At 32.5% G+C, this 12,418-nt stretch overlaps 1 protein-coding gene across 8 annotated transcripts in view; it reads left to right on the forward strand.

The window, feature by feature from the left end:
* The window catches only part of DOCK9 (dedicator of cytokinesis 9), a 144,185-nt gene that overhangs the window by 84,597 nt on the left and 47,170 nt on the right, over nucleotides 1-12,418 (forward strand). For 7 of the 8 annotated variants that reach the window (XM_062566824.1, XM_062566816.1, XM_062566820.1 and 4 more), the window contains 6 exons: nucleotides 5,195-5,341; nucleotides 6,002-6,085; nucleotides 6,724-6,835; nucleotides 9,681-9,859; nucleotides 10,546-10,662; nucleotides 12,159-12,279. In XM_062566824.1, coding sequence (XP_062422808.1) covers nucleotides 5,195-5,341; nucleotides 6,002-6,085; nucleotides 6,724-6,835; nucleotides 9,681-9,859; nucleotides 10,546-10,662; nucleotides 12,159-12,279 — 760 coding nt within the window. The remainder of the gene's footprint in view (nucleotides 1-5,194; nucleotides 5,342-6,001; nucleotides 6,086-6,723; nucleotides 6,836-9,680; nucleotides 9,860-10,545; nucleotides 10,663-12,158; nucleotides 12,280-12,418) is intronic. The other variant, XM_062566819.1, reaches the window with a different exon arrangement.

Here is a 12,418-nt window from a genome sequence, read left to right on the forward strand (position 1 = left end):
AATATATCATGTAACAAAGATACCCAGCTTTAACATTGCACTCTTCGCAGAAATTCATGTGTTTTACCATCTGAATTAAATAAAGAGGAGACTATTTAACATGGATGATAAAATAATTGTTTCCCACTCCTGTGCAATGTTAGAGCAGCTGTCCAGATAATCAGTCAGTGTGTCAAGGCTTTTTTTCATTTAATAGCAAAATCAATTATGTGTTTTAAGTATTACCAGCCCCCGACCACACCCCAATTTGCCCAGCTATGTTTTATTCTGATTAAGTTTTTATGGGCAGCTAAAACTTATAAAGAATATCTGCTTCATCCGGTTATTTTTATATTTGAAGAAAACCTCAAACTTTTGCTTGTAGTGTCATGAGATGCTAGATGCTGTCTTGGATTTATACAGAAGGCTAAAAGGAATTCCCTTCACTTAAAATGTCATTAAAAGGACGGTCATCTCCTTTTAATCATAACAAAAAAAACTTATTTTTTAAAATAAAAATTCAGTTTTTAATTTGACACTAGTCCTGGAACGCTTCCTGATGAAATTCTGGTACCTTTATTGGGAGATTTTTTTAAAAAAAGGGTTAGACAGTTGTTTTCAGGGGAAGGATACTTTTGTACAAAATTGACTTGATATGTTCTCACATAGTGCCTTTAACTTTCACATATTTATAGTCTTTTTAATCTAGAAATAGGTCTGTAGTTTGCTGAGAGGTCAGGCATTGACATGCTACTAGTAGTGTAGATATAAGTTATCTTCTGAAATGTGGAAGAGGACAAGCTTTTAGCACTGACGTCTTAAAATAAACTGGGGAACTATGAGGGCTATTATTTGGGTTTTTTTTAGAATACAATCATGTGCACAAGGTTTTGCTGTATGTTTAGTGCCGTGTATCCTTTTGGATTAAGATGTCAAGCTCCTTGCTTGGGTTTAATTGGTCAGCTAACATAGAGTAACTGCTTGGAGCTTCCTTTAATTTCTAGCAAGAGGACAAGACTTATCCACCACTGATCAATATAAATGCTATTAATTCAAATGAGTAAGAAAAGTATCCAGGTATCCTTTCTTTTATTCTTCACTTCTTTTTGTGTTTCCATGGTATCTGTCCGAATAATTTTGGAAAAGACAGTAGGATCTATAGACTTACATTTCTGTTATTGATTTGATGTTGCTTAGAAAAGATTTTGTCTCTCTTTTCAGGTTGTAAATGGAGTGCCTCTTATTTCACCACACTCTAATTTGAGTTTATTTATTACAGCCACTAATTAATTGAAATGAAAGTGTAGTCTGATAAAACAGAGAATCCTCTGATCCTTATTTAAAGCTGAAATATTCTACAGACTCCTGGAGTTGAATTAAAATTGGATCATTCAAAAATGATATTGACAACTTTTGGTAAATGTAGAGTAACTAAACTTTATTATTAATACTGAAATACTTTCTTTTCCTGTAGGTTTAGGAGTGTTTTTGGTGACTTTCCTGACAGTACTGTCAGTATTTATTTTACAGTTCTCAACACTCTGACAGTTTTTCTAATTACAGAATGTGGCACATCTGTGCCAAGTTTTCAAAACACGATGTTCGTGAAAGTTGTATATCTTGAGGATGTTTGCTCTTGTATTTGGTAGGTAATATTATGGGGGAAAAAAACACTTTTTGCTTGACTAAACGAATATGTTAATTTTCCTGATTTTAAAAAACATACGTAAATCTTCACAAGTTTAGAAACAGTATACTGGTTTAAAAAAGCCTCAAAGAAACCACTAAATTTCTATCATGCAAACTCATTTCCTTAATTTAATTATAACTTCCTTACAGTAGTGATTATGTTTTTAAATTGAGATCAGATGGTGGATAAAATAAGTACAGTAGAATAAAATCTTTTTTAAAGGAGTCTGTGTAAACAAACAAAAAACCAAACACAGCTTCTCAGAATGACTCAGCCAGTGTCCAAGATTAAGCATCTTCTCCCAAAATTGGCATCTTCTGCATAGTGTGATATAGCACCATTGGTGAGCGTCACATTACTACTAGTTGTTTTTTTTTCACCAGAGTGCTATACTGAGTCATTTGCTGGAAAGGCTTGTGTCTCAAAGCTGATGAATCATTACCGACCCGTGTCATCTTAATAATAAATTGCATTTGGAGTGCACCACTCCCCTGGATCTGAGGAATAAATTCTATGTAACAAGGTTTGCTTTTCAAGGGAGAAAAATGGCAATGAAATATAATGTCAGTTGCAGGTACCTGTTACAGGTTTGACTAGCTGGTGTTACAATGATATGAAGGGTATGTGAGCTGGAGTGGCATGACCATTATTACTACTCAGAGAGAACCTCATCAACTTGATGTCTAGGAGACCTAAGTTTCCATAAGAGAAAGTGTTGACTTTATTTTTTTTAGTAGTAATGACCAGTAAGACCTAATGACCTCAAATTTCATGTACTTGAAAAACGGAGTAATTAATTTTTTTATTTACAGCACACTTTAAATTACATACTGTAACCTTCTGAGATGGATTTTTAAGGGTTGCCATAAGTAATTTTAGTTTTTTCATTAAAAAGAGCCAGAAGATGTAGGCAGGAGAAAATTCAGTGTATGTTTATATTTCTTGAAGATTGGTGTAGAAATAATGAAATTTCACCCTTTATTTATATGATACTTTACAAAAACTTGTTGCACCAAGTTTTATCTACTACTTAGGGTATTATGATTTTATAAATTCTGAACAGTTCTGTTTACTTTAATCTTTCTGCCCTACAAAATTATTTAAGCAAAAAAGTTCTATGCTTTGTTGTAATAGATATTTGTTCTACTGGTTAACATGATTGCTAATAAGTATTTTATAGGAAGTGGGCTGAGCAAATAGTGATCATGGAACAGCATAACTGTTTTCAAAGGTTCAACTAATTCCTAGTTGAATAAATAAGCCACAGAAATAGGATCTAAATATTGATGGCACTCTTAAGTTTTTAGGAGTCTCCATTCTATTTCAAAATAGAAGATAAGGAAGCACAATAAGGTGTTTTTTATAGATTTAGTAGATTTATAACTATGTATCTTTCAAAGATGGAAACAGTCCATGCAATGATTTTTTTTTTTTTACACAGATTACATTGAAGCTAACAAAATAGTGATACATTGTTAATTAGGACTAACTGCTCTTGTTATAGAAGCATGCAGTAATTATATTAAAAAAAACCCTTGATATTGGAAATTACTTTTTTTGTTTCTATTTATGTCCCACTCTCCTACCAGTTTATTCTTGAACTTAGTTGAGGTTCAGATTGTTTGTGTTTTGTATTTTAAGTATACTTGTTCTATACGAATCTCATCCATTTCAGGTTAGTATATTGGGCTTTTTTAATAGTATCTCCAAAAGCAACCGTCAAATATGGATTGTCCAATAGTACAATGGGAGTAAAGTCTCTTAATAAGCATCTTTGAATTCTAGCGTTTTGCTATATGTCGCCTTGAATTCTCATTCTCCCCCACAATAACGTGAAGCTACGTTCATAGTTAAAAACTGTTAAGATGACATTTTATGCTGGATTTATATATTTTCTTTGTATTTGACATGAAAAAAGCTTACTCTGTCAGAGCTAACCTGATTATCTTCCCTGTGACATAAAAAAGCAGAACTCACCTCTTGTTTCCAAATATCCTCATTCCCAAGCAATACTTCTTGCTTTACAAGAATGTCAAACAAATTATTTTGCTAGCTTTTCTATCTTGTTTAAAATAATAAGAGGAACATGTAGTCAGATATTTCCTGCTTGTGAAGTTTTGCAGAATGATAGATTTCTGTGCACATCAAAATTACTTCTGTAGCAAGAATTTTATTTTTAAAAATATATATCTATATAATTACTGTCCAACAGAGACTGAGTTATCAGAATATTAGAGGACACAGACTGACGTACCTTCCAACCAAGTTTTGAATTTTTGTTTATTATTTGCATTATTGCATAGATATCATATTGTGTAGATACTGTAGATATTTATGCATTGATCTTTTTCAACCCTTATGTTTAGAAATCTAATTTTTCTAAAGATAGAACTAGAGGTTTTGGAGCACAGTTCAAACAAGGGAACTTTGCATCGAATTTTGTAATCATAGGTTTATGCAGGGCCTTGACAATGACTTGCTCTCCCTGGGGATGGTTTAGAAAAAATTTAGTTTAGAAAGGATTTGGTTTAGAAAAGCATTTTAGTAATAAAGTATTCCAGAACAGTCTGATATTTTAATTTTACAGTTTACAGAAAGAAAATATATAATAACAACTTTTGTCATAGCCAGTTTCAGCCTTACCTACCTGTCATTAAGTTCCTTCAGGAAAAAGATAAAATCTCTATGAAAGACTGTAAGATGTAAAGCAATAAAAGAAAAGCTATATGATGTCAAAAAGCTGAAGAGAACTTACTAACCAATGTTGGTCAGAATGTATGAAATTATTGATAAAGATAATATAGATGGTGGTTTAAAAAAAAGGAAAGTCATGAATGTAGTGGAATAAACTAATTGGCAAGCTACTTAAAAACAAGGGAAAACTTATTTTGGAACCTTAAGTGTATGGAAAACAAGATTCTGGTAATTCTGAAGACTGGAAGAGCTGAGACTGAAGGTGACTGATGAGCAAGAGCTACAGTTCTTGAAAGATAAAAGCATGGGTGAGAATTTGCATGATGGAAAAAATCAAAATTTTTTTTAAAAACACATTTCATAGCAACAAATAACCCCACTTTCCATGGCAAAAAAAGAGTGCGACAATGTAGTTGATACATGAACTAATTGGTGCCTGCTTTGAAGGGGATTGTAGAAGAAATAAAGAATTCCTTTTTACTCTTAGCTTTTATTATGGATGTTATTTTAGTATAGAAAAATACTAATGCTTTAAACTTTCATGCATACATTGTTGTCAATAAAAAGAAAAGTGTACTTTGCTTAGATTTTTTAATACAGATGTTAGTGCATATTGCAATATTTTCTTTCAAGCAAGTATTCTTTTTCTTCTCCTTATTTTAGAAAGGTTCAGGAAGATCTTGTGTTTAAAGAATATTATAAATTAGTAAATTTGAAAACTTTCTGTCTTCCTTTCCTGTCAGATTATCTATATCTTATCTGAAATAGGTTTTCTTTTGTGTTCTGGTGTTACAAAGCATGTTAAATTTGTATTTGAATTTGTTCTTCTAGCTGTTACGAAACCAGAGATTTTCTGCTTCCTTTCATCACACAGTTGAAACAGTTGTTAATATGCTGATGCCACACATCACTCAGAAATACAGAGACAATCCAGAGGCTTCAAAAAATGCAAACCATAGTCTTGCTGCTTTTATAAAAGTAGGTACACAAACAACTTGAGTCACTTTTTCAATAATAATGTTTCTTTGTGTATTTTAAGGAATTTTTAAAGTCAAGTCATACAAAACTGAATATGCATTATGCTTTTTAAGTACAATTCTATGTCCAAGTAAAAATCTATTGAAGTATAATTTGCATTTTCTGGAATCAAAAGACCTGTCTATTCATGAGTTTTTTATGAATTTATATTTTCTTCAAACTATTTTGCCTTGTTCTTGTTTATTCTTTTCTATGTTATCTAGTTTTCTTCCAACCCTACAAAAACTTCATGCATTGAGTAGTGTTTTATTTGCACTTATTTTATATAAACAGGCTTTCACTGTCTTTTCATTTTCAAACAGATGTAGTGGAAAAAAGGAAAGGAAATAAAATGGTAGCTAAGGCTGTTGATGACGTTGCTTATGTCGAGATGGACAACTTATATTCAAACTGCTTTTTATATCTGCGATTTGTTTAAAATCTGGACTGTAAGAGAAAACTTGGTATACGTATATATAGTATGCTTGTTTTATATTCTGATGAATGAAATATCAATGATGTATTTGGAAAATAAACTTGTAAAACATAGGTGTATAGTTAGTGAGCGCTGAGATGATACTAAACCAATACTGTCTTTTTGTTTGTTTGTTTTTTCCCCAGAGGTGTTTTACCTTTATGGATAGAGGTTTTGTTTTCAAACAAATCAATAACTACATCAACTGCTTTGCTCCTGGAGATCCAAAGGTACTCTTTTTTTAAACAAAATATTTTTAGGAGTTGCCTCTTTTTGATACGTGTGGATAGAGCCCTGCATTAAGACTTGACTTCTTTCCAGTTACATTCGAGCATGGTTCTTAGAAGTACCAATGCTGTGCCTCGATCAGTTTTCCACCAAATCTCTTTTTCATATGTTACTTCCCATCTTCAAGGTGTCCGTTTACCACACCATAGCATGTGTATTTAGAAAATGGGAAGGGTAACACTAAGTGGACTTACATTTTCTTGCTTGATATTTTTAAGGTTGGCACCATTAATTGGGATTGTTGATATGTTTCTATATGTTTCTATGTGTTTACAGTAGTGGGGATATCATGTACTAGATGTCCAAAGAATTTCTCTTGTGATTCCAGAATTTTCTTACATCAATGTATAAGATCCTAGTAAACTTAACTAGCTCTGGAAAATGGGCAGAACTATATCCAGCTATTGCATATGAATTGTGATTAAAGTATTTTATACTGACGTGGAAATTCCACAAGGCTACATCCCTCGCACTGCAACACTGACAGAAATCACTCATTTGTGTAATAAAGCTATTTTTGATATATTATTCAAATCACTGCATCAGTTGTTTTATTTACACTTTTAAATGATTTTTGCAGACTCTCTTTGAATTCAAATTTGAATTTCTCCGTGTAGTCTGTAATCATGAGCACTACATACCTTTGAATCTACCAATGCCATTTGGAAAAGGCAGAATTCAGAGATACCAAGGTAATTCATGTACAGAAGTGTGTGCTGTATTTCTTGTATGTCAGTGTTTTATTGTTAAATAAGTAGACTGTGTAACTGCCAGTCTATGATATCTTGGAAATTTTGAAAGTATTAAATGGAATACTTGGTAGGATAGGTCTTAGGATACATCTTGGGCAACTCCTCTTGTAACTGGTCTCCAGACTGAATTAAAACCTTCAATCATTAGCCTTTGAGCCCAGTGATCCACCTAGTTTTTTCATGTGTTTAGTTGTCTGCCCATCTAGACAAATTCCTGGTTTGGATGCAGTGATACTGTTGACTTTCTCTACTTACCCCTTATCCACAGATCAAATGAGTTTGATTTAGAAGTCAGGTTAATTGAGTGTGATTTACCTTTGGTAAATCTGCTGGCTATTCTCAGTCATATTCTCGTCCTTTGTGTGCTGAGAAATGGCTTCCAAGAGGACTTACTTTCTGATTTTCCCCAGGGACCGAAGTGAGGCCTGAATTATTTTTCTTGCTCTTTTAGAAATATGGGTGTAACATTTGCCCTTCTTTAGTCATTCAGGGATCCTGATTATGAGAGACTTCAGATCACTATGATTTTTCTAAGATGATAGTAAATGGCCATGCAATGACATTAGCTAACTCTCTCAGCATCTCATCTGGTGTCATTGCCTTGTGTGGTTCGAGGTCTCTCAGGAGATCCCTGACCCAATGTCAGTGAGGATGGCCTTGCTAACTATTAGCAGTTCTCTTCCTTAAACCCTATCACTAGACTCAAAGGCCTGGGAGACTGTGGTGGTGAAGAACAAAGCAACGACGGTATTGAGTACCTCAGCCTGATCTGATTATTATCAATAAATCACCCTCCCCAGTGAACAACTGTCCAATATTTTCATTGTCCAAGCTTTTACTACAAATGTAATGGTAGAAGCTGCTCTTTTTGCCATTGATGTCCCTTACCAGTTTCAGCTATAGCTAAGCTTTGGCTTTCCTGGCATAGTTCCTGCATGCCTGGTCAGTGTTGCTGTATTCTTCTTTTGTAGCCTCTTCTTTCCTACATCACTTGTATGCATCCTTTCTTTGCACTGGAGCTCAGTCTGTTCCCCTGTTTAGCCAAGCTGGGCTCCTGGTACATCTAACATTGTGCCAAAACAAATAGTATGTTAGCTATTGCATTTGCAGCTGTAAAGTCACCATTAGATTCCTGCTAGCATTGTTTCAAAGCAAACATGAATAGCAGAGATGAGGAAGGTACTTTTACAAGTAAAATAAACTACCGAGAGTTCTTACCTAATATTGATATTCTGGTAGATTGATCTCCCTTGAAATATTTTTTCAATAGCCTTTGCTGGCTTAGTAAAGTGGGATGTAACTTATTAGAAGTTTCACTAAGGTGATAGAATGGCATAGAGTAAGAGAAGGGCAACTGCATAGAACTTATGTGTTTGGATTTTTTAGCCTTCAGGAGTGTTTCGGATAATAACATTGCATAAATCTTTCCATAGAAAAGGACCTATGAATTGTTTTAGTACTTATAAGGGAGTAACAAAGGGTGCTTCTTACTGCACAATAAAGAACAGTATAAAATGCTGCCTCTCAGTGAACTAGGTGTTTAACCAGGGAGAAATGCCTTTATCACAAATGCTTCTGGCTTTGTTTTTGCTGTTCCAGACAAAAGAGATCTCAGGTGACATGTGACTGGCTCTCATGATAATAACACAGGAAGGCCTGTAGAAAGTCTTATGCTTTTCTGTTTGTGTTTCTTTCCTATTTAATGGATTCCCTTCCTGGGAGAGTTCTTCCAAAAATGAAAGTGTTTTGAGATCAGTATCTGGTCTTTGACTAATCTGTTGAACAGAGAAAGTAAATATAACAAATTCTTGGGAACAGCTTATCAGCGGATATTTTAAACTTATCTATGTTATAATAAATATATGATACTACATGTGGTGTATTCGCTATGCAAATTAGTTGAAGGATTATTTTAGTACATGAAAAAGTACTTTTAAACAGGAGTAGCTCGACTTTGGTGTGTCTGATAGAATTTTTGCGTGTGTGTGTATCTTTTAACATCTATATAGATATCTGAATGTATATCTGTATATAGCTTAGTGTAGATTTACAGCTACAGCTGCTACTACTACACATTATATATTTTGTGAAATAAAATTGTATTACAGTGTTTTAGGCATAAAATGTTCAAGTAAGGTGTCCTTTAATTCCAATTCTAATATAGCTAATACCTTATGCATATTTTTAATTGAATGTAGCTGAAAATTTGACTAATATACAGTTATTACAATGCAAGTATAATTTTCATAGATTCATTTTAAATTAATTTGTTTAAATATGGTTCTACCTATTTGTATGCTTATAAACTGAGAACAAATTCCTTAATTTAGACATATGTGATACAAATGTAGTCTCTTCATCACCAGTAGCACTTTTACTACCCACTGCAAATTTTGGGTGTATTTTCTGTGAAAATACAAGTTAACCAGCAACACAGTTAGCAGGTTCTACAGTGTGTATTCATAGTGAATACTTATGTAAATACTTGAAGCTAAAAGATACTGATCGGAGTGAATTTTGTAGGAACACTTTTTAATGTTAGATTTTATTTTAAAAAACACTATTTTTAAAGACACAAGTTTATATTTCTTTGGTGTCTATTGATTATATATATATATATATATAGTCATTGCTCAGTAATTGTGTCATTGTATAGTTAATCTAGCTAGGTGTATATAAATCATCTTTGTCAATAAACTGGGAAACACTTTTGTTTAACTTTTTGTTAATTAATAAATTAAATGAAACTATTCCTTACATAGGGCTTGTACTTTGTAATTTCCAGACCTTCACCTTGACTATTCGTTAACAGATGAGTTCTGTAAGAATCACTTCTTAGTGGGATTGCTTCTAAGAGAGGTGGGAAATGCATTACAAGAGTTCAGAGACATACGACAGATTGCAATTAGTGTGCTCAAGAATTTGATGATAAAGCATTCTTTTGATGATAGATATGCTTCCAGGGTAAGTGTATTTCTGTATTAGTAGTACAAAATATAAAGATTAAGTGCATTTTCAGAACTTCTTTTTTTCTTTCACTAAAAATGTATTAATTTGTAGCCATGCTATTTCAGTTCAAAGTGTATTTGTGATGAAAACAAATATAGCTGATAATGGTATCTGCAAAACCCAATATTTTTAACAAATAAAAGTGCAAAGAGCCTCTTTATCACAATTACATGTGTTTATTAATTTTGGTATGGTATAATCTCTTAACTGCAGTAAAAGATACAATAATCAGATTTTCCAATGTGTTTTAAAAGCTCTTATTTTCATTAAATGTAAGCTCTTAAGATGCAGCTGTTGGCCTTTTGTCATGTCTTACTGGGAAGTAAGCTTAAGCTGCAAGTTGTAGTGGTAAAATTTGTGTGATTTTTAATTTTTAGCTTTCCTGGTCTTTTTTTTAATGAATATAAAAATATGAATATTATCAGACTATATATATTATATATATATAATCAGATATTATGAATTTGTCGAGTTAATATAAAATTAATTTGATCTATTTAGTCTTAGATAAAATTGAATGCATTTAGAATACTCTTTTCTGCATTTTAACTGAAATAGTAGAAGATACAGCTTTAAAAAACAATCTTTGATAATTAAAATGAAATCTGCAATTTGTTAATAAGCTGTTTAACTCTATTTAGAACCATCAAGCAAGAATAGCCACTATGTATTTGCCACTCTTTGGACTGCTCATAGAAAATGTTCAGCGAATCAATGTCAAAGATGTGTCTCCGTTTCCTGTTAACCCTTCCAGCAATGTGAGTGACCATTTCTATGCAATATTCTGAATTTATTTTCATAATTAATGGTAACACATATATGAAACACTTCAAACTTCTGGCAAACTGAAAAATTTCAGAATTCTTTATATGTTCTCCTTGCTTTTTATTCAATTAGAAGTTTAGTTACCTTTGTGGTTTTGGCCCCAGCTTCTCTGATGTAGGTAAGTTACACCTAACATCATAATTGAATAGTTTGGTGCTACATACGAATTACAATACCTTTACAGATCCTTATTTGAACTTCCAATGTTTTTAAAGAATGCTAGGCTACAGAAACTGCCACAGTGTAATTCTGATGCCATCTGATTATACTGACATGTAACGTTTTGCTTTTTCATTATCTTTGGGGATATTCCTATATTTCAATAAAAACTATAAACCGCATAGGATTGGACCCAGTATACCTTTTTTGGCAGCTCTTAGTTAAGTACCAAAGAAGCTGAAGGAAGTGTAGAGTTGAAGTCAAAAATACCCATTGTTTCTGCAATTCTAGTTGGCTTCCTTTTGTATCTGTTACCAACTTTTTGATACATTTGTTCTAAGAGAAGATTTTATTAAGTTATAATGCCTCTTTTTTTTTCTCAGAAATTACGCTTCTCCATAGTTTCTCCTGCCATTTTGTACAATCTTGTAGATTGTAATATTGCACTTACGTATGTTTATCTCTTATGCAAGAGAAGACTTCCACTGACTTCAAACAAATATAGAATTGTTTGCTAAAACCCTGTCAGAATCAGTAGCTGCTATTGCTATTCAGCAGAAAAGACTATGTTAATTGCAGTTTTATGTATATATATGTATATCTATATGTGTGTATATATATATGTTTTATATAATGTGTATATATACAAATCTTATTTTCCTGATTCAGTCCAATAGCAAAATATACGGACCAAAAATAAATTTACTTAATTTTCTAGAAAATAGAGAAACATTTTTAATTCTAAAGGAGTGAGCTTTTGGAACAACTGTATTCTGAGGTAGCTATAAGCGAATGAATTCAAATGGAATTTGTTAATGAATATATTGATAAAACATGATTAGATATAACTGTTGAATCTAAGAGTTAGAGATTAAAGAACTATTTTATTTTTATTTGTCCACTTCTTTCTGTGTTCCTCTTGCAAATCAAGAAAGAAAGAAATTCAAAATACCCTTCCAATAAGAGAATTATTGGCACGTATGAAGTAAAAGTAATCTGTGTGTTTTGGAAGTGCCTATTTTTCAATGTTTAAAATTCCACAGACTATTCATTTTGTCAGTATTTTTGAGGTGTCTTAAATTTGAAGCTGTCTCTGCTTGAGCAAATATTTGCACATCTCATCCCATGCTTTTGAACATATTTAATAGAAATTAATTTTTAAGAAATAAACATAAAACAAATAGTGCTCTGGAAGATAAAAGTATGTAATATGCACTAAAATCATTATGCTGGAAAATATTAATCACATTTTTATCTCTTTTCCAAATAGAGTGCAAAGGATGATGCACTTAATTTGCCAACTGCCAGTCAGCTAGTAACACCACAAAAATCAGGAAACACATTGGATAACAGCCTTCCTAAAGATCTATTTGGTGTTATCTCTGGCATCGGTAAGCCCTTAAAGTTTCCTTTTTCCTTTATTACTAAAAATAACTGTTCTATGTCCAACTCCGGTTGCTCTTTGAATGTGTGCATGAATGTTACAAGTTAGTGGAGTTTGAATCTGGGTTTATCTGAGAATATCTTCAT

Source organism: Rhea pennata, chromosome 1 (genome assembly GCF_028389875.1).
Source record: "Rhea pennata isolate bPtePen1 chromosome 1, bPtePen1.pri, whole genome shotgun sequence".
NCBI lineage: Eukaryota > Metazoa > Chordata > Aves > Rheiformes > Rheidae > Rhea > Rhea pennata.